Below are 24,391 nucleotides of genomic sequence, written 5' to 3' on the forward strand. Positions count from 1 at the left end.
TCCACAATTTATTTAACAATAAATTTAACAGTTTCCATGGAATGTGCTGTTCACGTTGTCATAACATGGGGGTGGTTTGGGAAGGCTTCAGAGCTGGTTTAATTAGCAAAGTTAGTTGGGAGGGCATTTTGCATTATCTTCCTCCTATTCTCTCTACTCCTGCTCTATAATTTATGTCAGCCGAGAAGGCGTGAGCTTCGTGGTGCACAATAAACAGAGAAGGTTCAAAGCCAGCGGTTAGCAGTGCTTCAAAGGACACGGGGAGGGAGGGTGCTGGCAGGCAGTTTATGAGCTGTCATTTTCTGTGCTGCCCAGTAAAAACAAATAAATAAGCACTGAGGGATTGTGGCTCGTCCTGTCCCATGGTGAAGTGGGTGACACTGCTGGACAGACGGGATGCAAGCAGGGATGGGAGCAGGAGTGAGCCACTGAGGATGCTCAGATGGACTTGCTGTGCTGAGTGATGCCAGGATCCCAAGGGAAAGGTTTCCAATACTTTTCTGGGCAGTGTCAATGTTGTTAAGGGCTTCATGTCCTCTTTGCAGCAAAATCTACTTGTGCATTCACATGGGAGTCCTGCCACGGCTCTGCTCGGGCCTTCCGTCTGTTTTTCTGTCTCGCATCCCAGGAACTCCATACGCCGCTGTCCGTCTGGCTGAAAGCCCGGGGGAGCCAACGGGAAGATTTCCACCGACTTCAATCTGGCTTGGATCAGATCCAGGGCAGGAGTGGGATTAAGACATCCACTCGCTGCCTGATAGCCTGGGCGATGGCCGTCGCCAGCAGCATGCCGAGCTTGGCCACTCGTGCTCAGAGCCATCCTGGCTGCTCAGCTCCTACAAGCACCACATCCCTCACAGAAGGGCAAAAGTCATGCCATGGCCACTCCACTGACAGCCTTCATGTCTGTCTGGCTGACGATGGGCTTTCTTTGGAGCAGTGGTCATCCGTGTGAGTGTTTCCAACACAGCAGCCTCCTCCGAACACAAATTATAACAAGGAATAAGGTTTTTCTGCTGCAGTGGTGCACAAAAAAAAATACAAATTAACTTTCCCACTCCTTTTCTCTTTCTCCCTGCATCTGAGAGTGAGAAATGCAATTGATTACAGTCCTATCAGATTAGTACTGTAGATCAGGCTTTCGGCGGTCAATTGTGATCCACAGTAGAATGCTGAAGTCAGTTGTTAACTCATGGTGCTTTGTTCCTGCCAACACCTTCCTGTAGAGCCAGCTCTGAACTGTGTGGGCATGGGGGGAGCCATGGGGATGTGCCAGTAGCACCTGCCCCCATGATGCTGAGGGTCCCTGGCCAGTCCTCGGGTGCTCTTGGCATCCAAAAGGAAATATGTTAGAAAAACAGGGTACCTGGGGCTGGGCTGTTTGGCCAACTTGAGTTTTGGGACAATTATGTTCTGCACTGAACCTGTGCCAGATTCAGTGGGTTCCAGTAGATTTGTTTCTGCCAGGGAATGAAATATGCTGTATTGAAATAGGAAAAAATGTTCCCTCCAAACGATTCAGGCCTCTGCCCCCCCATAGCTCTGCTTTCATGCCCACCACTTCCCACGTGAAAGGCTCCCCTGGAGCTGTTCCCCCACATGCCTCTGCTCTGGCTCCACTCACCCCTTGCATATTCAACAGTTTTCCTGAAGAGTGCAAAGCTCAGCCTGCTGCTTTTCCAGTGCAACCTGGCTCCTGTTAGCACGAGGAGATTTGGGAAAGGTTATGTTCTTAAGGAAAATTGTTCTGTTTCTGCACCAACACAAGTGAGTTGTGTTTAATGGAGGGTGTACATTGACGAGTCCTCACTGTCAGTCAGACCCAAGGCACGTAACACGCAGAGAACACACAACCCACCGCCCTGTGCCGATGCCACCCTGTGTTTATGAGAAGCTGTCACCAGCACAGCTTCAATCCCTCACAAAAAAAGAAAAAAAGGAAAAAAAAGAAATCCAGGTTCTGAAGGGCATATCTTAAAGATTGCAGAGAGACATCTAGTTATGTAGAAATAAAATATGAATTTTAATGTGAGGCATTAACATGAGCTCTTTTAGGAATAACTACAGGACTTCATGATGAACGTATTAGAGCCCTGCTCCAGCACAGGTGCCTGCCAGTCTTCATAAATCAGCTCCAACAAGTTAATTCTTCATAAAGGAGGAGGAATGTGAATCTCTGGCATGGATGAATGGGCACATAATAAAAGAAGCCGCATAACTTAGAGCATTCAGGTCCTGGGACGTGAGAAAAGGGCAGCATCAGGCAACACAGGAGAGAATAAGAGTTTTGGGAGACGTCCTTTAGACCCCAACAAAAGGCAGCAGATTGCCAGGATGGCTCTTACCTGTTGCTTCTATAGTGATCATTCCTGGAGGGACCTGGGATGACTGGGTGCTGTTAGAGTGTCAGGGATGCTCAGTGTCATGCAGGAGGGAATGCACTGCTGGTCATCCAAAGGTTGGTGTGACCCAGAGAGTGGGCACAGCATGATGCTGTGGCACATGCCCTTGGTCAGTATCGTCCTGGCACTGTGCAATCAGGGAGGAGAGTGCCCGTCCTCCCCGCACGTGGGGACATTTCTCACACTGAGCCTGTTGAAAAGGCCACTGAGATTTTCCCTGTGAATAGACCTGCTGCCAAGCCAGGCTGCTTTTATTTGTTCTTGATTTTATTGATGTTATTGACTTTTCCATGGGGCACTTTGGGGACGTTTGCACGATCGCAAGTGCAGGCGCTACAAATTGCTTGATGTTACACAGTGTTTAACTCGCGCTCTGCACCGGCGCCAGAGACACATTTTTATTAAGAATCTGTGGTAGTCGTTGCTTTTGTGTTTATGATAAAATATATAATGCAGTCCTCACTGCTGCCGTCCCACTGTGGCCACCGGCTAAGGCAGAGTGATGATGTGTCATGTAAGCACTTCCCAGACAGCAGCAGCGGTACCCAGCACATGGGCTGGCTGCAAAGAGCTCCCGGGCTCTCTGTCAGCATCCCAACAGGTAGGGAGTGTGGAGGGAATTGCAGCACAACCCAGCCCAGGCACAGGAGCAGGGCTGCTGCTCTGTGACTGTTCGCAAGCTGAACTTCTGCAAGTGAAGCTTGACCTTGCAGGAATATGTGTGATTGCAGGATGGTAGTCACAAGGGGTGAAACGAGTCAGATGAACCTGAAAATTCTGGAGTTTCTAACCCAAGGTCACAGTTTCCTTAGCCATGGCAAGTCAGGCTGGGCATCTGCTGATGCTGAACAAGCTGCTCCAGAGCGGTGACATCTGGTTACCAGGAAGGTGATGGAGTCAGAGTAGGTTTCACTGGGAGGAGAGGGGGAATAAGATGCAAATCTCTCTAATTGCAACCTTTCCCTGAGGTATTTCTTGTGTCCTTGCTGCCCCTGACCTCTGCATCCCTGCTGTTCCCTTTTCCTAGTCAGCCGGCATCGTGGCATTAAGTGTTTTAACCAGAGCTTTTTTAGACCGAGCTGTGGAAATGAGATGTTAACACAGCAACGCACACAAACACCATTAATATTTCAATACATGGGTGAGGACAGGGAGAACATCCTTTGCTCCGTAAATAAAACAGGATCACTTGTTTTCTGCTCCAAGATGCGTTGCCAGCCTGAGACAGTAATATTTTAAAGTTGATTGGATCTTAAAATTGTAAGAGGTCCCTGGTGGCCTGACTTTAGCTGGCATTATCAGCTCAGCCACTGTCTTATGAAGCAATCTCCTCTTGAACCATCCTGTGCTCCCTCATCCTTTAAACAGGCGCAGCCGGAAGCAGCTCAGTTCTCTCCAGCTAAGGCTGTATGGTGATGGTGAGGAATGAAGATGAATATCCTCATGCCTGTGACCTTGGCAGCAGCCAGCCTTGTCCTTGGTACTTGGAGCACCTCTGAAGGTTCCTGTTTGCTTTCCTTTACTCTTCAGGAGTGGGTTGGCAGTGCTGTCCTTCAGGGTGAAAAACGCATCAAAGGGAAGAGCTGGGGGAGTGTACGGGAGTGGGTGACATCCCACAGCATACGAGGGGCATGTTGGACCACTCACAGGGCAGGGAGGGGATGCGGGCAGCCCACTGCTGTGGGCCCTTCTTGAAGAGAAGTGCCAGCACCAAGGCACATCCCCCAATGAGAAGCACCCAGTTCTGTGTCACTCTGCAGCATCATGGTAAACAGGAACCGTCATGGTGAATGGGGACCATCCTTCCAGCAGCCTCCAAATGTCTCAGGGCCTGACTCTTGTTGTTGTGGTGGATTAAAACCTGGTCCTGCTGTTGGGAGGACAAAGCAGAGGGTCCTGAGGGAGGGTGAGATGGGAGCTGGGAGTTGCCACAGTGCTTTGGGCAAAGAGGATGATTTCAAGCTTAGGAGAAAATCACTGTGGGGACATGTCAAAAGTCTAAGGGGTGTTTGCACACTGGAATTCTAAGGATGGTTTCCACAAAGTGGGCATACACATCTCTGGAAATTGGGAAGAAGAGAAGCAAAGGGGCATGGTGTGCTGCCAAGAATGGCCAAAGGAGTGGTGACCATGCCACGCTTGCTCAAGGAGAGGGGAATCCTGATGGTGGGTGGCTGCAGAGGGGGATAGGGAAAGGAAAAATTATCCTTAGTGGCTAGGAATGAATGTCAAACAAATTCAAGCAGGAAATATGGGATAAATTCTTAGCAGCATGGTCATAAAACATGGGAATGGTTTACCTAGGAATGACAGCGCAGCTTTCCAGAGTCTTTAAATCAACACCAGACATCACACAATCTCCAGGCAGAGAGAACCCACAGTCTTCCGAAGGCTTCCTTTGGGCTAGCTTACCTCTGCTCTTAATTAGGGTGAGTTTAGAAAATTAAAAATCCTACTGGTTGATTAGCCTTTGCAGTGAATTTTCCCGTTGGTTTCCATCTGAACCCTGTGAAACCAGGTCTGTGTGTCTGCTGTTCTTATTTCCAGCTTCAAATAATTCTTCCAAAATGCCCTCTTGTACAAAATGAGCCCAATATGTGTATGCTGTGGTAGCTAGGAGACTGGCAGGAACGGTGCTCTCTGTGATTATCCAAAGCAGTTGTCATGTTATTCTCATTGCTAATGGTATATAATTATGTATTAAGGCTCTCTCCAGGTAGAGCATCTCAGGGCAATTAAAGCACACAGCAGAGGACACAGCAAAGACCCCAGGCCAAGTCACTTTGTCCCTCTGGAAAGGGAAATGATCATCCCAGAACATATTGTTTATGTTTTCGCTGCCTGACATGAAAGTGGATCCATTAGAGTGAGCCAGGCTGTGGTGTGGCCGGGCCAGGCAGGGCAGGATCCCTCCTCTGCAGTGGCCAATGCTGACACGTGTCTTGGTGCTTCCATCCAGTGCACACTCCTGGATGGGGCTGTGCAGCTGATCACACCAGGAATACATTCCCGTCATCCCTTTTACTGGTCACTGTTTGTTCTGGACAGGGGGGATTTGATTAGCCCTAATTTATCTACTTGGGTTATTGATGATCACAGACTGACTCAGATCCTCTACAAGCCACCTGTGATATTTGACTGGGTGGGTACTTGTGACCCTGAGGGGAGAAAAGGATTATCCATGGAGAGCATTTCTCCAGGGGCTGCAGAGCTGTAGTCTTGGCTCCTCAACAGGTACCTTCCACCTGTGCAAGGGACCTGCGTGTTCATATTCCTGTGGAATGCTGTAGATGCACTGCTTGAAAGGGCAAAGGTCTTGCATTGCTGGGGGATGAGGCTTTGGTGTGGGAAGGGCACATGTGCTGCAGTACCTGCTGGGTACCTGCTCCATTAGGTGGCTCTGCTGTGGGCAGACAAACCCAGAGAGCAACATCAAACCTTTCCCACATCTGCTTCAAGGAGAGCTGCAGCTCTGCTCATTGAGGGAATCTCTTTATTGGGAAAACATGAGGCTCTTATGTTCCCAGGTCAGTTCCTTGCAGGGAAAGCAGGAAGGAGGAGAGGCACCAGCTGCTGGTTCAATGCCAGGTAGAGCTTGGGAGTCAGAGTTGATGCATGTGTTTTAAAAAGTGTGGGAGGTAAACCACCAAGTCTGGGGTGAATGCCCCCTTACAAATGTGGTTGTTCCTCTTACCAAGCCTTCCCCAGCCTGCCATCTCGCAGGGGATCAGTGGGAATGATGGGGAGCCCCAGGTGCTGCCTGTGCCCAGTCAGCCTCTCCTCTGCAGAGGCTCACAGACCAAAAACATCACCCCGAACTGCACTGCTGCCTTGGATACGGACCCGAGGCAGAGGAGAAGGCAGGAGTGACAACGCCAAGCATCTGACACTGATCACACAGGAATCACAGAGGTGGGACACTTGCCTCCTCTGCTGACACATGCCACGAGTGTCGGGTTCGTGCAGACGCCTACACAGCACAGGGATGCAGCCTGGGTTTCTCTCTCCTCCTCCCCCGTGCAAACAAGGAACAGACCAGTCTTCATTCCTGCAAGAAACTCTTGTTCCCTGTGGAAACAAGGGCATTATACCTAGAAATGTAGCATGTGCCCTTAGAATCCCCCTTTGCCTTCAGGAGCAGTCAAAAAATAGCCGCCCAAGGGAAACCCTCGGGCTCTGTGCAGCATTCCCATCCTGGCCCTGTTTCCATTGCCACGCTCCCTGCCAGAGCTCCCTTCACTCGCAGCTCAGCAGCTCCCTGTGTTAGGGAGACACCACAAGACCAACTGCAGCAACAGCAGCGATGCCATCAGGGAAGGCAGCTCAGGAGAATGGATTGGGTGGTGGGTTTTGGGCTGTTCATGAGCAGCAGTTCAAGTGTTGAAACCTCTCAGGGAAAGGCGAGGCTGTTGCAGATACATGTGGCAGGGAACATCTCCCAGCCCCTGCGCCTCCCTGGAACGAGAGGCAGCTCCTGCCAGGTGTATTGGTGAGCAGAGGAGGGAAAACAGAAGGATGCAACAGGTTGGAGGACTCGGAGGGAGGTTGAGGGGATGTGAACAGTCATAGTCAACTGCAGGTACAGTGGTACATGCTGCTCCCCAGCCCTTGGGGCACTGCTGAGAACTTGCTGCAGGTATTAATACAGGCATTTCCCCTCCAAAAAAGTGCTGGGCTCTGCGAGATGGCACTGGGAACCCAGAGCTGCTTTTTCCATCACTATCATAAGGAGTTTTATTCCAGCTGGAGGGAACAGGCACCTCAGAGCACTGGCTGGCGATGAAAGTTCCTCTGAACCAACAGAGATTTGCTTCAAATGGGGCTATGAAGAGGTTCCGCTTAATTATGGGGAGGAAATGCCACATAATTAATATGTGCACACAAATATATCCATGCATGCAGCCATACCCTAAAAAACTGGGCACTGCAGAAAGCCAGGCAGATCCTGGCAGTGCTGCAGCCCCAGCAGCTCGCAGACCAGGCTGCTGCACTGGAGTCACGTTGCTGCCAAAGGGAAATGAAACTCAGTTTTATTTTTAACTTGGCTGGAGGGAAAGAGGAAGGAATATCTCCCGGTGGAAGGAGTAGATGAGGACCCTGGAGATCTCAGTGCAGTCCTTGGCTCTGCTACAAATTCCCCACGTGACCTTAGGAAGGTCACTTCATCTCTCTGTGCTTCATTTCCCTTCTGCAAAGTTTGGAGAGCGTGATCCTCCCCCTGGTCTTGTCTGTCGGGCCAGGAGTAGAGGCTGATTTTAGTCCTTTGGAGTGCAGTGCCTGGAGCTGGCACAGTGCAGGAGAGGGCTCTGTCTGGAGAAGGTTCAAGGCTCACACAAGCTGTGTGGTCATTGCAGAACAGTTTCCCTTACACTTCCCAAGAAAGGGGACTTCAAGGGTGAACAGCAAAGTCTTGTCTTAGGACAGCAGAAGGATTTGCACCTCCATTATTTGTTCGCTCTTCAGGCCCTGCAACCTGCCCTTGATGTCCAGAGCTGGGGTGTCACAAGGTGCCACTTGACTCACCGGATAATTGTTTTCATTTCCAAAATACTGTCTCTGCTAGGCCCCATCACATCATTATCACACTCATTTATGCTCTTCTCCCTGCTGGTGTAAGTGCCAGGGAATGGATCTCGGGGACTGCCACCTCTCCCTCCCCACGTTGCTGGGCACTTGACTGTCAGCCCATGCCCTACACGTGGCACCACTAACAGCTCCTCCAGCACATGGATAAAACATTGCTGCAGCACCCAGCAATTTACAGCCATTTGGATCCCATCCATCAGTGGGGAGACGGCAGAGAGGCAGGTCCCTGGTGCCAGAGGGACCCTCTGTCCCAATGGCTCAGGAGGCTCTTCCTCATTCTGCTCCCTGTTTTGCCCCTTTCCCTCTCTTCCCTCTGCCCATGCTATGCCACCTGCTCTCCAACTGCAAGAACAGTTCCAGAAGAGGTGGGGCTGCCCCATCCTTGCTGGGCCCAGGCGGCTGCAGCAACTTCCTGACAAGTTGTGTTTTACAGAGTAGTCGTGGGGTAATTTTGCACGTCCTTGTTTTGTCATTTAGGGCACTTAAAATGTCACAGAGATTTCACTATCCTAAAAGCTTATCTGTCAGCAGGAGAGAGTTATTCCAGTAAAAGGGTATCATCAACGGCAGCAGGAGGAAAAAAAAAAGAGACAAAAAAAGACATGTCTGAAGGTTTTCTATTCCAGGCTCTCTGCAGCCGACCTTGAGCCGGTGCAGCTGCACCAGACAGGGCTGGTGGGCAGTGCCAGCAGTGGTGCCAAGGTAGGCTGTGCAGCGTCCCTGCAGTGCCCCGAATGTGTCCCTGCCACCTCTGAGCATCCAGCTCAGCCAGAACAAAGTGGGGAGGATGTTGTTTGAGGAAGGGTCACTGTTTCCTTCACCTGCCCTCTAAGGTTGGTGTCATGTCTGTGACGTGGCTGCTGAAGGGCAGGAGCTCTTTTGGACTGTTGCAGTGGAGCCAGTGGCTGTGCCTGGGAGCAGGGGGGGAAGGGCACAGGGATTTCTCTGGAAAATGGGAATGGCAGCAGACCTCACTGAAGCTGGGCAGAAGTGTAGTTTTAGTGTAGCATGTGATGATTTTTTCCTGATTTCTGTGTTTTGCACCCAAATAGTGCCATGTGGATGGATGGAGAGACTGAGAGGTGCAGGGAAGGGCAGAGAAACAAATGGGAGGGAGGGAGGAATGGGTCATGGAAAGCTCAAATGACTCGTGTCTGGAAGGAGTTTCCGCATGGGAAAGCCTCCAGACTGGCAGCAGCTGGAGCTGTGGGAGTCCTGTTCCAAACAGAGAATGGGAACACAAACCCCTTGTGCAGTAAAGGTTTTAATGTGCTGTTAAACCACCTTGATCTGCCTCTCTGTCCTGGGGGAGGGATTTCCATGAGGGTTAAATAGTGGAGACTGCAAATAGTGGAGGGTGGGCGTTTCCAACCAGAGCTATTGCACATTCAGGGCAAGGATGGCTCCAACACCCAGCTGGAATAAGTGATGTGGATTTTAAGTTGCTCTGTAACCCGTGGGCACATTATTAATGTGGAATTAGAGGACCTGAGACCTCTCCACAAATTCCCATTTCAAATAAATAATTGCAGGGGCCAAGATAATTTATGAAATTCCATTGAAAACCCCAGGCACGCTTTATATTTGCCTTTGAGGAAGTTTTATTAGCTACCACATTCTAAAGCACACAGTTATTTACATCCCTGTATCTGGAACCTCTGTGATTATGAGTGCAATGCTGATGGAGCTTTCAGAGCATCACACACAGAAACAACAACTGGTGCAAGTGCTTCTGGAGAAGGGAATGGTGCAAATCTGGGGGGTCCATGTCTGTTCCCCCTCCCCAGCCCCTGCTGCAGGAGGGAGCTTTGTTTCCAGCCCAAAATAACACCCGCTTTCGTGGGGTTTATCTCTGCTCTGCCAAGCGCGTGACAAATTTGTACTAAATCGGAACTTCAAACGGTGCCAGCACAGAAAACCAGGAATGCTATTGCATAACACAGGGAAATGAGATAAAAATCCTCCATACAGCACCGTTACTTCAGAAGAAAGAATAAACAATATTTAAAAATGTATAAACACATGTGGCATATTTTTCTTAAAAAACGTTTCAAGAAAAACAAAAGCCTCTTAAAAAGGAATAAAATATGAAAAGCAGGAGAAGTAGGCCACAGAAAGAAGTCAAAGGAAGGATAGAAAACTAACAACATGGAAATGACAGACAAAGCAGATTCTGGTGGGATGTGGGTGTGATGTGGGTCTGGGCAGCTGCTGGGACAAGGGTGAAGTGCGTGTCCTCAGCTCTAATACAGCACCATCCCAGCGTCCTGGTGGGTGGGGGGCCGGCAGCACCGTGGGGATGCATCCCAGGCATCTCTGCAGGTGCTGGCTGTGGCAGATAATCCCACCCAGGGGTGTCCCTCAGCCCTGTCCATGGGTACTGGCATATGGGAAACAAACCTCACAGGAATTGCCGACCTACCTGGGACCCAGTGACAAAGGAGAGAGACATTTCACAGACTCATTTATTTGCCCCATTAACCATTTTAACAGCCTCTCTGCAATAACAATCGTTCCCAGAGTTGGCAGAGCAGGTGCTCCAACGATCAGCAGGATTGAGAAGCCCTGGATGGCTGTTATTATTAATGGCCATAATAAAAACGTGCCAGGAAGCTGCACGCCCTGTGCTCAGTTACACCCTTCAATTTATGGACTGGCAGGTCCTGATCTGGGACATCCCAGGAGAGGTTGGAAGCAGCCGCAAGAGGCAGAACACCAACTCTGAGGGATGCACTGAATGGATCACAGGGACAGGGTTGTACCTGTAGCACAGGCAAGTGCCTCCCAGCTGGCTCTGTGGGGAACGAGGGACACTGTTTGGTCCTGTGGGGTTTCCTGCTCTTTTCTGAAGTGTTTTTCAGCACTTCAGACCCTTCCCCGTTACTATTTTTGGTAGCAGAGAGCTTCATGCCTGTAAAGCTCTGCAGCACCTTCTCCTTCAGAGCCGCTGCACTAATTGCTGGGGCAGCAAATGTCAGGATGCAGAGACAAAGGGATTCAGGTACTTGTGTGGTTTTGTCTCATAATTGGTAACACCCCTCATCTTCTCAGTCCTACCTCCTGTGCCCTGGATTGCTGAGGTGGCAGTTGTCCCTGTGATCTGTGTGTTACCTACTCTGTGATTTGCATGTGGCTGTTTAGCACCGAGTTATGTCGCAGTTTCTGTTATTAAACAAACGTTTTACGAACGTTTTAACTCCGATGTTCCAGAAAGTGTTGCTGAATAGAGCGAGCTACTTGCAGCCAAAAGCTCAGGTCCCTCTCCTGACATACATTCCTTTTATACTTTAAATTTCCTTTTCTCCAGACTTCACATTAAAAAAGCAGTCATGCTTCCTCTGGAAACTCAACCACAGGGCAGTTTGGGTGACAGAAGCAGCTTTCTGTGGTTCCTACTTCCACAAGTGTTTTGTGAGAAAGGGGGAGTTACAGGACAGATACTTTGAAAGTGAAGGCTGACGCAGCCTTATTGATAAGGACTCAGAGAATCATGGAATATCCTGAGCTGGAAGAGACACAAAAAGATTATCAAGTCCAACTGCTGGCCCTGCACACACTCAAACAATCCCACCATGTGTGTGAGAGCACCACTCCTTCTTTGGAAGCTGCAGACCCCAATGAGCAATCCCCTCAGTCTCCTCTTCTCCAGGCTGACCAAACCCCTCTTGTTAAATGCCCATGAAGGACTGGCACCCACACCATTCCAATGGAATGACTGTAATTTTCCAGAGTGTCTTCCTCTGCAAACCCATGAGCAGCTGGTTCACCTGGCTATATGGCAAGCACCAAAGAAAGGTCCAAAACCACCATCTTTCAACAGACCTGTTTTATTGTGTCGTGAAAGACTGCACCTCAAACCAGGTGCAAGGAGTATCAAACAGCGTGTATTACCTAGAACATCCGAACCCAGGCACTGCTGAGGCCCAGCATGCCGATTCCCCGCTCAAACTGAAAAGCAGCAGCAACTCAGGCTTCCATCTGCATTGAACAGCTGGTAAGAAATAAGGTAACCCAGGGTGCAGCTTCCCAAAGAGACTGGCAAACAGAAAAGAACCAGGAGACAAATCTAGTGTGTGCTACAGGCAGCGTGGGAGGAGGGAAATCAGCTGGCAGCTTTGTCGCTTTCCCCGTTCTCGATCAGTTTCCTCTTCTTCTCATCCGTTTTCCTCTTGAAGATGTGGTCTCTGTAGAACTGGAGTTCTTTGATGCTTTCCCGGATGTCATCAAGTGCTCTGAAAGAGAATTAAGGAGGGTTTCAAAGTGCCTGTGTGTATCTCCAGCTACACCTGGATCGCAGCACCACTGAAAACTTCCAGGGTGCAGGAAACCAAAGGGATGTACATGGATGGTGCATCTGTCAGAAATGAAAATAACCCTTGTTGTCTCAGGGAAGCAATAAAACTCCAAGGGTGCTGATGTGCCAGGGAGCAACACGTGGCTTATTAGTTTATGTCACCATGGGACATGGAGCTCCTGGAAGCCAACAGGACCTGCAGCATTGGCTGTTAAAAGCAATTCAATCACAGGGAAGAGTCAGGGGCTCTGGAGATCAGCTCCCTGCTCCAGGCCAGGTGCTCAGGGGTCAGCTCCACACAGAAACACACCAACCATGACATCAGTTGGGACCTCTGTGACAGCCTTCTCCTTCTCTGTTCTACCAGACCCTCCTCCCTGCCCAGCATGGCCACATCAGAGCCAAGCCACAGAGATTCCCTGGCTGCTTCCCACTGCTCTTCTGACACATTCCGAGCTCAGGAAAAAAAGCAGGAGCAACACTCACCTCCTCATTCACAGTTCTCCAATTCTGGTGTCTCTGTGACCAATTCTGCCCCAAACAAGGGCAGATAAATCCCCATTAAGTGATTGAAAGGATGAAGAAACTTCTGGTTCTCTGTATTTTAAGAAACCCTTTCCCTGTACCGTCCAGACTTCAGACAGGAGGCTACAGACATCTGACAGTGAGCAGAAGCATAGAACCTCCACCCGCATCAGACTCAGGACGCTGGAATTCATAGGGAGCCCCATATCCTGCTCAGGAAAAGCCAGGTTCCTGCCCTGGTTCCAGAGCCCTGCTCTGTCAGACAGCAGCAGAAAGCTCACCTGTGAGAAGCCGCCTTCTTTGGTGCAAACTCGTATTCCTCTGGATACCAGCGCCTGCAAGTGGAGAAATTGCCACTTAAAAAGGAAACTGGGATTCAAAACCATGTCTGGTGGCTGCTGCAGGTTTGTTACCCTTGATAAAAGAATTTTGGTTCCACTGACACCCAGAGAAGCCATAACCCTGCACGTTTCCCTGCTACAAACTGCAGAGTCCCAACACCACTAACAGGCAACCCTGGGGTTATCTTTCAAACCACTTAATTGGGGGAACATTTACCTGCAAAGTTCCTTGACAGTGCTCACATCCACGATCCTGTAATGAAGGTGCCTCATGAACTGCGGCATGTATTTGTCAAGGAATTTCTTATCTGCATGAACAGAGTTACCTACAAAGACACAAAACAAGATGTTTCTTCAAAGACGCTACAGAGCAACATGGCAACGAGCAGCAGGATGAGCAAGCTGGGAGAGATCACAGGGGAGGAAAAGCCATTCACAAGCAGCTCGTTTATCCCATTTTCTAGTAAATATGATTGTAAAGGTTTGTCAGATTTTCATTGTAGGATCACACGAGGTTTAAATACTAATACCTCTAGTAATTCCTCAGTTACTACACCCACAATTTCTGTCACACAGATAAATATCAAAGAATCACAAAAACATTGGGTTTTCTGCCAAGTGAGAGTAGCCATTGGTATTAATTTCACTCAGCACCCATCCCCAGACTGTACGGGAACATTCTGCACACAGCTGCAGGTAGCAGAACACCTGGAAGACCCATATTTGGCCTTTGGTTGGACACCCAGTGAGGAAAAGGCGTGGCATAGAAGACAAACACATTCCTGCCATGTGCATCAAAAGGTGTCTGCATCCAGCTGGGAGTGCAGGAGAGGTGATGCTGTTGTTGTTAGGAAAGAAGATGCTTCACCTGCAAGAGGACAGAGCCCCGGTGGTGTCTGCTGCCGCACGAAGGACAGGAACTCGTACTCTGCTTGCTGCAACGAGATTTTACTCTCCTTCACAGCCTTAGTAAGGCCAGACTGCAAAAAAGAGCCAAGTCATAAATCAGAAACACCCTGACACAGACTGTCAGGAATGCTCCAGTTCTCAGGTAAATGTTTAACTCTACAGGAAAAGGTCAACCCTTGAAGCGCAGTTTGTTCCCCAGGTACTTCCTGAACTGTGTTCAGTTCTCTGGGACACCCCCAGCCTTCACTCTCCCCAGAGACCTCCTGCTTGGCAAGTAAACCCAACGCAGGTAAATAGTCCTGGCAGCACTGACCTTCCTGTGGGGATTGGGGCTTTTTCTTTCCCTTTTTTCTTGATTTCTTTGCTGCACTTTTTCGGGGCTCTTCTCAATTACCAAGACATGAGGCCTCATTTATCCACCTGTATGTCTGTGACCCAGGAGTTTTACATCCCTTTACATCCCTGTTCCAGGAGAGGCACTTCCCTCCCCAGCAGAGAGCAGCAGCTATCAGTGAACACAAATAACCAGGATGCTGCCTTAAGTGTTTATCAAGAATCCTATAAATCAGAAAAATTCCTTTCTTCTTTTTTTTTCAATACTTAAATGTCAAATCCTCTCCAAGTGTTCTCAGTGATTTATTTCCATCTGGCTACACTATATATTTCCACGACTGTGCCGCAAAAATCTACTTGACAGATCCAAGTGGTGGTTAAAAAATTCATTATGTGGCTGCATTTTCATCTATATTCTAATTGCTTCTCTTCTCTTAGTCAATTAAAAATAAGTAGCTCCTCAGGAGCAGTGAGGACGCGTGTTACCATCTCCAATTCACTCCCAGGCTGAAGCTGATCTGGAATCCTCGACTGGAGCAGGGAAAAGCACCCATCACAGCAAATTAATATTCATTTTCCAAACTCCTGCTAATCCTTCCCACAGAGATCAAGATGCCAAGGGGAAAGAAGGGGGGGGCTATGGGTGTCTTAAAACTTCAGCCCTTAATTGAAAACTAACTTGAATTTCAATTCATCATCAGGGATTGGAAAATCCATTTGCTCTCTTGCTGCTGGCAAGGAGGAACCTTTCTTTGGTGGCCCAAAGACTAAAAATAATCTCTTGCTGCAGAAGTGAAGCTTTCAATGAAAGAACGTACAAAGTTGTTATGAAAAAATAACAGCCCGGTGTTTACAGGCCTGTTTAATCCCACATCTACCAAAATCTGCAGGGAGAAATCTGCATTTCATTGGCTCTGGACTGTTCTGCAGTGATCCTGCACCTGTTCTTACTTGGGCCTACAAGCCTCACCTTCCCTTTCTCTGCTGGAATTAGTCTTTGAATTATTTTATGCAAGGCAGAAGAGGATTCACCAGGAGGAACTGCCAGAGGAACCCACCAACCCAGCCTACACCGGGGCTCCTGCAGAGGCAGGACATGGCATCAGCTCCACGAGAGGACTGGGGAGCCAAACCCCAATTCCCAACCTCACACTGGGAGGAGGAGGCTGAGCCCACACCTTGGGAGACAGGAGCCAGCAGCACAACCCTGACTATCACATCCCATTCCAGGCTCCCCCTGCCTGCTCCAGCCCTCCCAGGGGAGCCTCATCAGCTGCTGGGCGGTGCTGATGCTTCCTGCTCTCAAGGAAGTAGCTTCCAGCACTATTCCAGCTTATTAAAAACCAGGCTGCAAAGCACAAGCTGCTCCAGGCAAGCTGGGAGCTGAAGGCTAAAGATTCCTGTGTGCATTTCGCTCTGTGTCACAGATCACTTGTGAGACCTTAGGCAAAACATTTTGCATGGGCTCCTCACTACAAAACATCATAGAATCATTGAGTCTACTAGGTTGGAAGAGATCTCCAAGATCCTAAGTCCAATCCTTGATTCAACACCACTGTGATTACTAGATCACAGCACTGAGTGCCACATCCAGTCTCATCTTAAAAACCTCCAGGGGCGGTGAAATAAGGATGATGCTCTCCCATCCTTCCTCCTCTCTGACTGCAAACTGCTCAGCACAGGAGTTGTCCCTGCTGCGATCGCTCTGAATTAGACGTCATTCTCATCGTGGCGAAGGCAGAGAAGGGTTTTACCTTCCCGTGATGCTCCTTGCACCACTCGGACATGCCCTCCAGCAGCTCGTCGGGCTGGTTGATAATCAGGTTCGGGCCCTGGGGAGAGGAAAACACAGAAGTAATGGGGGGTAAAAGGAAAAAAAAAGTTTATAAGTAGAAGTTGAGTTTGTAAGTAAAAGTAAAAGCACAAGCAGAGCACGGTGCGGTTTCAGCCTTGACACACAAAGCACAGCTGATGCAGGTCCCGGTGAGGAACATCAGGATGGGGCCCGGGGTGTTGCCCCCGCACCCCCGGGAGCTGCGGGGGTGCCGCGGGGCCGCGGCCCGGCGCTCACCTCGGCCAGCACGTTGAGGTCGCAGTCGGTGATGAGACACGCCATCTCCAGGATCTGGTCCTTCTCCACGTCCAGGCCCGTCATCTGCCACGGGGCGAGCGGCCGCGTCAGCGCGCCCGGGGGGGGCCCCGCGCCCCCCGGCCCGGCCCGGCCCTCCCCGCGCCCCCCCGGCCGCCCCGCGCCGCCGCCCCGCACCTCCAGGTCCACCCAGACCATGCGTTGCCCCATGTCGCCGCTGGCCATGGCCCCCGCCCGCCGCCGGCCCCGCCACAGCCGCCCGGCGCAGCTCCGCAGGCGGCCCAGGCCGGCGCGGCCGCCGCCCAGCATTGCCAAAGGACTACAGCTCCCGGCGGCCCCCGCGCCGCGGCCCACGCTCCCCGGGGGTGTGGGCGCGCCGCGAGGGCTGCTGGGAGATGTAGGCCCCGAGGTGGCGGGAGCTCCCCCCGCGCGCTCCTCCCCGTCGTGCAGCAGCTCCGCTCCCCCCGCCCCAAGCAGGGAGTTCGCCTCCCCAGAAAGGCTTTTAATGCTCTTTCCCCAAGGCAATGTTGGGATATTTCACATATTGATATTGGAATACTTCACATACTGATACTGGGATATTTTGCATGTTGGTATTTCACGTATTGATATTTTCATTGAATGAGAATAGGTTTAGATTAGATATTGGGAAGTTATTCCCTGTGAGGGTGGTGGGGCACTGGAATAGGTTGCACAGGGACGCTGTGGATGCCTCATCCCTGCAAGTGTTCAATGCCAAGTTAGAAGGGACTTGGAACAACCTGGTCTACTGGAAAAGTGTCCTTGCCTGTGGCAGGGGATATTGGAATGAGATGAGCTTTAAGATCCCTTCCAACCCAGACCATTCTGTGATTTTGTTTCTGTATCAAAACCGCCATGAGGAATATTGCAGACACCAGGCAGGATCCATCCCACCTCGGACTCTGCTCAGAAGGCTGTACTGCCTATCTGACAGAGACAGCCCCTTCTCCTCCAAAACAGCCACAGTTTCTCCAAAACTCCATCATGGCATTTTTTTTCCCCCCATGAAAAGCCCTGAGGTGTGAGTTAAACACATTTAAAACTGAGACCAGAGTTTGGCAGGACTGCACTGCTGCTATTTTTACAAACACTAAAAGGTGACTTCACTGGGGGATGTTTTTAGGGGGTGGGGTGGTTTATACAAGTACTCAGTAAGAAAAAAGTCGCGTTTGCTCTGCCCTCGAGTCCATCAGTGCCGCGCCGGGTGCCACTTGGCCTCCCTGTAGCTGTCCCTGCGGTAGTCGTGGCTCCGGCCATCCCGGTGCCTGTCGTCGTAGGGCTCCTCCCGGCTGCCCCGGTAGTGGTGCTCGGTGTCGTGGCCCCTCTCGTCGAAGCCGTACTCATCCCACTTGCCGCGGCCGTAGTCGGTGCCGCGCTCGCCGAAGCGCTCGCGGCCGAAGTGCCAGCTGTCCGGCGGGTAGGGGTGGGCGCCCAGCCGGCCCTTGCGCGGCGTCGGCCCCTCGGTGCGCCGTGGCACCGGCAAGCCTGGCAGTGGGCTGTGGAAGGAGTGGGGGTAGCCAGGAGGGGTGAAGCCGGGCTGCTCGTACTTCCCGCCGAACTGGGGCTGCTGCCGCACCATGTTGTTCATCTGCGAGGGAGGAGGGGAAAGATTAGCTCAGTTGGTTAAAATTTGGTTGTAATAATGCCAGGGTCATGGGTTCAATCCCCTCTGTGGAGTGGGACTCGATGATCCTTGTGGGTCCCTTCCATCTCAGAATAGTCTGTGATTCTGGGAGGGTGGGTTTGGTGCTCTCACTGCCCCACATAGTGCTGAAGGGGTGGAGAAACACAAACCCTGTGCTGGCCTCCAAATCACACTGTAAATACCAGGAGAATGGGAGAGGTTGACTGGAAGTCGGACTGAACAGGAATTTATGGAATAACCACTGCTCACTGCTTCAGCCACCGCCCAGAGCCCTCCCAGCTGAATCCCTGGGTGCATCAGCTTCAGATCTTCTGGGATTGTCCTTTCAGGGCTCCAAAGGAATATTCCCATGCCCTCCCACAATCATGACAGGGAACAAGGACTCAGAAGGAGAGGCAGCTCCACCCCATGAGAGGGACCAGCACACGTACCATCGCTTGTCTCTGCAGGCTGGGTGAGAATCCTGCTGTGACCACACCCTCGGGAACCCTCTCATACCTGCAGGGAAAACACATCAGGAGATTCAGCATTAAACACACAACCACTGCAGTCCAAGGGGCATCTGCATCCCAGCCATGTTCCCTCCACAGGCAAGAAACAACACGGTGCCCTCAGGAAGGGAGGCTGGAGCCAGCAAGCCATGCAATGCTGCTCTTAACTTCAAGTTCCCATACCTGCTGCAGTTGGAGCCTGGATGTGGCATTCCAGGAGGGATGACACTGTTGGCTCCGAGCGGGGAGGAGGATAGACTGACATCCTGGGCTGCATGACTGCTCCCTGGGGAAACACAAACATTTCAGGAGACCCACAAACACCAGTGAGAGGAACTTGGGTGTGAGGAGAACATGCAGGACACCCAACAGGTTTCATGTGCTTTATTCACTCTGGGGTTTTGTCAGAGACCTGCAAAATCACATGGGCCCAGCCTCCAAACCAAGGCACTGAGCTTGCATAATGCCCACCAGGAGAGAGCAGTGATATTGTGGCCAACGTGCCTTAATTAACCACCTTCTGATGTGACTTTTGCTGCTCGTGTGGTCATTTAGAACAGATCTCAGGGGTACAAAAGGAATATCAATAAAAACCCAAGGAAAAGGCTCAGCCAAGGGGGTTACACTGGCCATGAAGGACTGAAGGTCCCCGTTGGAAGCACCAGGACAGGAGTGTGTGAGGTGAGGGGCTACTTGGGAAGAGGCACAGGAATACAGTGAATTAAACACAAATCCATGGGAGGCTGGGGGGCAGCTGGCAGGAGTTCCCTCTCCCTCCAGGCAGAGGGTGATCCGAGGTCCCTGCGGCGGTACCTGCTCGGAACTGGATGCGCATGGGCCGCCCGTACAGCTTGATCCCGTTGAGCAGCTGCAGCCCGTAGGGCACCGATTCCTCGTGCTTGAAATTGACGAAGGCGAACTGCTTGGGCCGTCCGTCCCGGTCCTTCGGGATCTTCACGGTGATCACGGGACCAGCCTGGCACAGGGGATGGAGGGAGTTAAACAACCACGGGAGTGGACGGATGGATGGATGGGTGGGTGGGTGGGTGGGTGGTGGGTACGGGCGCGCGCGCCCCGCCGCCCCGTGTCCCGCCGCGGCCGCCGTAGCCCCGCCCCGCCCGCCATGGCGGCCGCGGCCTGCCCGTTCCCCCGCCGCGCCTTGCCCCGCGCTCCCAGCGCGGTACCTGGTGGAAGAGCTCGAAGATGAGCTCCTCGGTGACTTTGGGGTCCAGGTTCCCCACGAACAGCGTCCGGTTGGCCTCGGCCGCCGCCGCCCCCATGGCCGCGCCCCGGGGCCGTGCGCGCGCTCCCGCCAGCGGCCGCTGCCCCCCCAAAACACACCGTGACGTCACCGGGGCGACGGCGCGTGCGCGCCAGGCCGTTTCCGGTGGGAGAAGGAGGGGCGGGAATTGGGAAAGGGAACTGGGATTGGCGAAGGGGATTGGAATTGGAGAAGGGGATTGGAATTGGAGAAGGGGATTGGAATTGGAGAAGGGGATTGGGAAAGGTAATTGGGGAAGGGGACTGGGGAAGGAAATTGAGAAAGGGATTGGGGAAGGGAATTGGGGAAAGGAGTTGGAGAAGGGGATTAGGAAAGGGAGTAGGGAAAGGGAACTAGGGAATGGAATTGGGAAAGGGGATTGGGAAAGGGAGTCTGGAAAAATAATTGGAATTGGGGAAGGGAACAGGAAAGGGGCTGCAGCCTCGGGGGCGGAATCCCAGTGGGACAGCCTCACTGCTCCCAGGGGGATGTGGGATGTGCAGAGCCCACCGTGCAGCCTCGGGGATTACCTGATAACCTGTAATTAGCCAGCAAACAGCAGGAAACCCCATTTGTCACGAGGGAACCATCGCCATGTCCAGGCAGTGACACCACGTGGATGCTGCTGGCTCTTCCCCATCATTCCCTGTTTGTTATCCCTGCACTGCTGGGAGACTGGGGGTGCCTGAACCAGCCTGTTAAAACCTCCAGATTGGGTGATCTGGAGACAGGGAAGCCATGGATCCCAGGAACACCTGGTGTCCTTTCCTGGGCTCCTGACCCCGTTCTCCCTCCAAGCCCAGCTGCTCCTGGCACTGGATCCCATCGGAGTGCCCTTCCCAGCGACTTCACCTCCCCAGAGGAAAGCAGCTCCCCTGCCCCTGTGTTGGACCTGCTGGGCTCTCCCCAGCCACCAAAATCCCCTGGGAATCCCACAAGACCCAGCCACTGAAATCCCCTGGGAATCCCGTGAGACACGGGATGTGTTTTCCATCTGGAGGAACGTGGAGAGGGGCAGTTGAGCATTCATTTTTCATTAGGTGCTGATTTCCCCGTTAATTGGGTGCTGCTCATTCTCTCCACCCCATTACTCGCTGCCGCACCCAGGATTTGTATCCATTTGGTTTAATCACGCCCGCCTGGTTAAATTCCAAACAGCCACTCGCTCAGAAAGGGAATTGCTACCTCGCTTTGCCAGGACTTCCACTTTGCCTTAATTTCCCCAGAGCCTCGTTTACTTTGCTGTGCCTTTTTTCCCTCCCTGCATCCCCCCGGGCTCAGCTGGGAGCGTGTGGCACTTGTGCCATCAGGGCTCGTTCCATGTGCTGCTCCAGGTGAACATGAGCTATTCCAGGTGCTTCACAGGCAACACTTTGGGAATTCTGTTGTGCCTTTTTTGGGGGTCACTACCTTGTGCCCATTTTGCTCCTCAAAGGAAAAGAGTTGAAAACGAGAAACTTCTCTGATTTCATAGAATCACAGAATGGATTGGGTTGGAAAAGACCTCCGAGATCATCGAGTCCAACCCTTGGTCCAACTCCTGTCCCTTTACCAGATCATGGCACTCAGTGCCATGGCCAATCTCACTTTAAATACCTCCAGGGATGGGGAATCCACCCCCTCTCTGGGCAGCCCATTCCAATGCCTGAGCACTCTCTCTGCAAATAATTTCTTTCTGATATCCAACTTCAATTTCCCCTGGCAGAGCTTGAGCCCATCGTGCCCCCTTGTCCTATTGCTGAGTGCCTGGGAGAAGAGACCAACCCCCACCTGGCCAGAACTTCCCTTCAGGGAGTTCCAGACAGTTCTGAGGTCACCTCTGAGCCTCCTCTTCTCCAGGCTGAACACCCCCAGCTCCCTCAGCCTCTCCCCACAGCCCTTGTGCTCCAGTCCCTTCTCCAGCCTTGTTGCTCTTCTCTGGCCCCACTCCAGCCCCTCAATCTCTTTCCTGAACTGAGGGGCCCAGAACTGAACACAACACTCAAGGTGTGGTCTCACCAATGCTTTGGCCAGGGGGGAACCCCATTCTTTAGCTGCCTGTTTTCACTCTTAATGTGCAGGCACTCAGAAATTCAACCAATTCCACTCTCACCTTTAGAAGAGTCTCTTGGTGGTTGGTTGGTTTATTTGGGGCATTTATTTGGGAGAAGCCAGTGGAGTTACCCCGAGCCTGGTCTGCTGGAGTGCTTGATGCCTGAAAAATCTGTAAAACAAGACTCCAAGCCAAATTTTTGGTAGGAGATAAGAGGGTAGTGACTTAAATGAGCACCCAGGCTCACCCAGGAATACATTGACACACGTGTGGGCAAGCTCTAATTTCCATGGCTTTTATAATATGATCTATCCAGTCATCACTTTACACATTTCCAGTTCAACCTTTTTCCCCACCCTGGTCCCACCCTGTTCCACCCCCTCAGGAACTGAGTCTGGGTTCAATGAGACCTCCTCTTCATCAGTCCTCCTTGGGCCCCTGAAGTTCTTCCAGTGTTCTGACTTCTGGGTCACTCTGCCCCATGTTTATGTCTCCCTTTGATATTCTTCAATCTTCTGCCTTGAAAAAAAGACTGAACAGCTGAGGAATTTGAGCTCGCTGTTCTGGGACAGGGGGTAGCAATAGAAAGACCTTACACTCAAGCTGCTAGAAATATTAACACACTAGATCTACTTTGCTACAGCTGCTGTGTTCCTAAAATCTATAAAATGTGAAAATCAAAAATCCTTCCTGCGTCAGCTGGTGCCACACAAATCCCCACCCACGGGCACGGTTAGAGCACTCAGGAGTTTATTTGGTGCCAGATAAAGAGCTGGGAGCCCCTGGGCTACACCAGCAGGGCTTTTTGAACCCAGACTCCCCGCTGTTCTCCCCACACTACGCGGTGTCAGAGGGACGCCGGCGTGCCACCAGAGCGAGCACACCCTGGCAGTCCATGCACTCCGTGCTCTCCGTGTACGGCTGCGCCTCGCTGAGCTTCACCTCAAAGCCAGCACCCTCCACAGCTGCCTCCACCTCGTGTTTCTGCAGGCAGAGGCTCGAGAAAACCTGCTTGTTGAAGGCGTAGAAGGTATCCCCGAGGACGGTCACCATCACCAGGTGCCCCCCCGGCTTCACGAGGGTCCTGATGTTCCTCAGAGCACTGCAGAAGGTGGGCAGGTCCTTGCAGGCGCCCTCCAAGCACAGGGTGGAGACGATGCAGTCAGCTGGTGGCAGGGACACAGGGCCTGTGGGGTTGGCTTTGGTCACATCACACTTCAGAACCTGCTTCACCTTCTTCCTCACTTTCTCCTGTTTCTCAGCCCACTTCTCCCTAGCAAGGAAATGCACAAACAAGCCGATGAAGGTTCTGTGGTTATTTAACATCTGAGCCTGCAGCTGCACAGCCAGCATGGTTGGTGGCAGGGGGTAGGATACCAACCTGTCCCCTTCCAGCTCACAGACATATTTCACCACTGGCACCCAGTCAAAGGCTCCTTCTTCATTCCTCAGCCACTTCTCCAGCTCCTGGCGGTTCTGGTCTGTGTAGTCCAAGGCAATGATCTCCTGGAAGCGCTCACAAGCCGACAGAAGCTGGTAGATGGTTGGGCCACAGCCCACATCTATCAGGGTGCCACCTCTCAGCTCATCTGGTGCAGAGTCAGAGGCAAACAGTTCCAGTGAGGATGGATGGAGCCTCCCCCAGGGCAGAAACATCCCAGAGCCCCTCTTGCAGTGCTCTCCCTAGCCCAGAAATGTGACCCCAAGTGCCACAGACCTGCAGCACAGCCCCCATAGCTTTCTGGCCACCGCCCAGCCTGGAGGCAACTCCTGCAGCAGGTCCAGAGCCCATGGCAGGGGCAGTGCCAGCCCCTGGGGCAGACACACTGACCCCACACCCCACTGCCCCAGCTGGGTTTGATGGTGTTCCCAGAAACTGTGGCACAGCTCCAGCTGCAATTCCCTGTACTCACAGACACACATATGCAGGGAGAGAGGGATATTTTTAACCAAGCAGGAGTGTCTCTGTGTATCACAGAGTTTGCTCCATGTTTGGGCACATGTTGTGCTGTGGGCAGCCCCACAGCAGCCCTGCAAATGCCTTGGCAGTACTCACCTAAGGAGAACATTTTATGCAGGCTCCTCAAGTTTTGCCTCAGAAACACGTTTGCCCATTCCTTGCCGTCACTCATGCTGTAATATTCTTCCAAATATGCCTGAGGGTTGAAATTCTGCTGGTAAAAATCTGCCTCGGTGAAGATCGCTGGTGCTTCCATGCTGCCGAGAGCCAGCTCTGCTACTCGCTCCTCCCATTCCACGTTGCATAGATCTCGTTGCTGGCCTCGTGTGTCTTTTGCTCCAAGTTCCAGCTGGTCACATCCCTCGGGAGGACTTCCTCTCCAGTTTTCTGCTGAGCCTTGCCTTTTCCATTGGAACTCACTACTGAGATTCCCCCAGCAGGCCCCCAGCTCTACAGCCTGCATGACTGACCATAATTTATGGCAGTCCCTGGGATTACAGTG

The 24,391-nt window shown here is 51.8% G+C and overlaps 3 protein-coding genes across 4 annotated transcripts; all 3 read right to left on the minus strand.

Moving 5' to 3' along the window:
• Positions 1 to 11,799: 11,799 nt before the first annotated feature.
• On the minus strand, positions 11,800 to 16,790 carry REXO2 (RNA exonuclease 2). Its single transcript, XM_071576120.1, has 7 exons — positions 16,657 to 16,790; positions 16,462 to 16,545; positions 16,145 to 16,222; positions 14,017 to 14,128; positions 13,366 to 13,474; positions 13,089 to 13,142; positions 11,800 to 12,220 (listed from the first exon to the last, which is right to left on the minus strand). Exons 1-7 carry the CDS (start codon positions 16,786 to 16,788, stop codon positions 12,091 to 12,093), a joined length of 699 nt encoding a protein of 232 aa, XP_071432221.1. The 5' UTR covers positions 16,789 to 16,790; the 3' UTR covers positions 11,800 to 12,090.
• Positions 16,791 to 17,556: 766 nt separating this feature from the next.
• Positions 17,557 to 19,984, minus strand: RBM7 (RNA binding motif protein 7). The gene is made up of 5 exons (XM_071576190.1): positions 19,821 to 19,984; positions 19,450 to 19,612; positions 18,820 to 18,922; positions 18,577 to 18,643; positions 17,557 to 18,088 (listed from the first exon to the last, which is right to left on the minus strand). Exons 1-5 carry the CDS (start codon positions 19,914 to 19,916, stop codon positions 17,690 to 17,692), a joined length of 828 nt encoding a protein of 275 aa, XP_071432291.1. The 5' UTR covers positions 19,917 to 19,984; the 3' UTR covers positions 17,557 to 17,689.
• A 2,260-nt stretch (positions 19,985 to 22,244) lies between these two features.
• On the minus strand, positions 22,245 to 24,168 carry NNMT (nicotinamide N-methyltransferase). 2 transcript variants are annotated; one of them, XM_071576196.1, is made up of 3 exons: positions 23,986 to 24,168; positions 23,311 to 23,491; positions 22,245 to 23,202 (listed from the first exon to the last, which is right to left on the minus strand). In XM_071576196.1, exons 1-3 carry the CDS (start codon positions 24,143 to 24,145, stop codon positions 22,767 to 22,769), a joined length of 777 nt encoding a protein of 258 aa, XP_071432297.1. In that variant the 5' UTR covers positions 24,146 to 24,168; the 3' UTR covers positions 22,245 to 22,766. The 2 variants fall into 2 exon arrangements, with proteins under 2 accessions (XP_071432297.1, XP_071432296.1); XM_071576195.1 differs by having other exon boundaries at positions 22,247 to 23,202; positions 23,311 to 23,518.
• Between the last annotated feature and the right edge of the window lie 223 nt (positions 24,169 to 24,391).

Source organism: Pithys albifrons, chromosome 23 (assembly GCF_047495875.1).
Source record: "Pithys albifrons albifrons isolate INPA30051 chromosome 23, PitAlb_v1, whole genome shotgun sequence".
Taxonomy (NCBI): Eukaryota; Metazoa; Chordata; class Aves; order Passeriformes; family Thamnophilidae; genus Pithys; species Pithys albifrons.

Bases quoted from the DNA above. Each gene is read 5' to 3' on its own strand.
- RBM7 (XM_071576190.1), bottom strand. From the start codon at position 19,916: ATGGGGGCGGCGGCGGCCGAGGCCAACCGGACGCTGTTCGTGGGGAAC. The intron at 19,613-19,820 runs GTACCGCGCTGG...CCCCTGTGCCAG, and splicing joins TCTTCGAGCTCTTCCACCAG to GCTGGTCCCGTGATCACCGT. The intron at 18,644-18,819 runs GTATGGGAACTT...TTTTCCCTGCAG, and splicing joins CCAGGCTCCAACTGCAGCAG to GTATGAGAGGGTTCCCGAGG.
- NNMT (XM_071576195.1), bottom strand. From the start codon at position 24,145: ATGGAAGCACCAGCGATCTTCACCGAGGCAGATTTTTACCAGCAGAAT. The intron at 23,519-23,985 runs GTGAGTACTGCC...ACTCTGCACCAG, and splicing joins GCATAAAATGTTCTCCTTAG to ATGAGCTGAGAGGTGGCACC. The intron at 23,203-23,310 runs GTTGGTATCCTA...TTTCCTTGCTAG, and splicing joins TGTGAGCTGGAAGGGGACAG to GGAGAAGTGGGCTGAGAAAC.
- REXO2 (XM_071576120.1), bottom strand. From the start codon at position 16,788: ATGCTGGGCGGCGGCCGCGCCGGCCTGGGCCGCCTGCGGAGCTGCGCC. The intron at 14,129-16,144 runs GTAAAACCCTTC...TCTTTTTTGCAG, and splicing joins GCAAGGAGCATCACGGGAAG to TCTGGCCTTACTAAGGCTGT. The intron at 13,475-14,016 runs GTGAAGCATCTT...GTGTCTTTGTAG, and splicing joins GGGGCTCTGTCCTCTTGCAG to GTAACTCTGTTCATGCAGAT.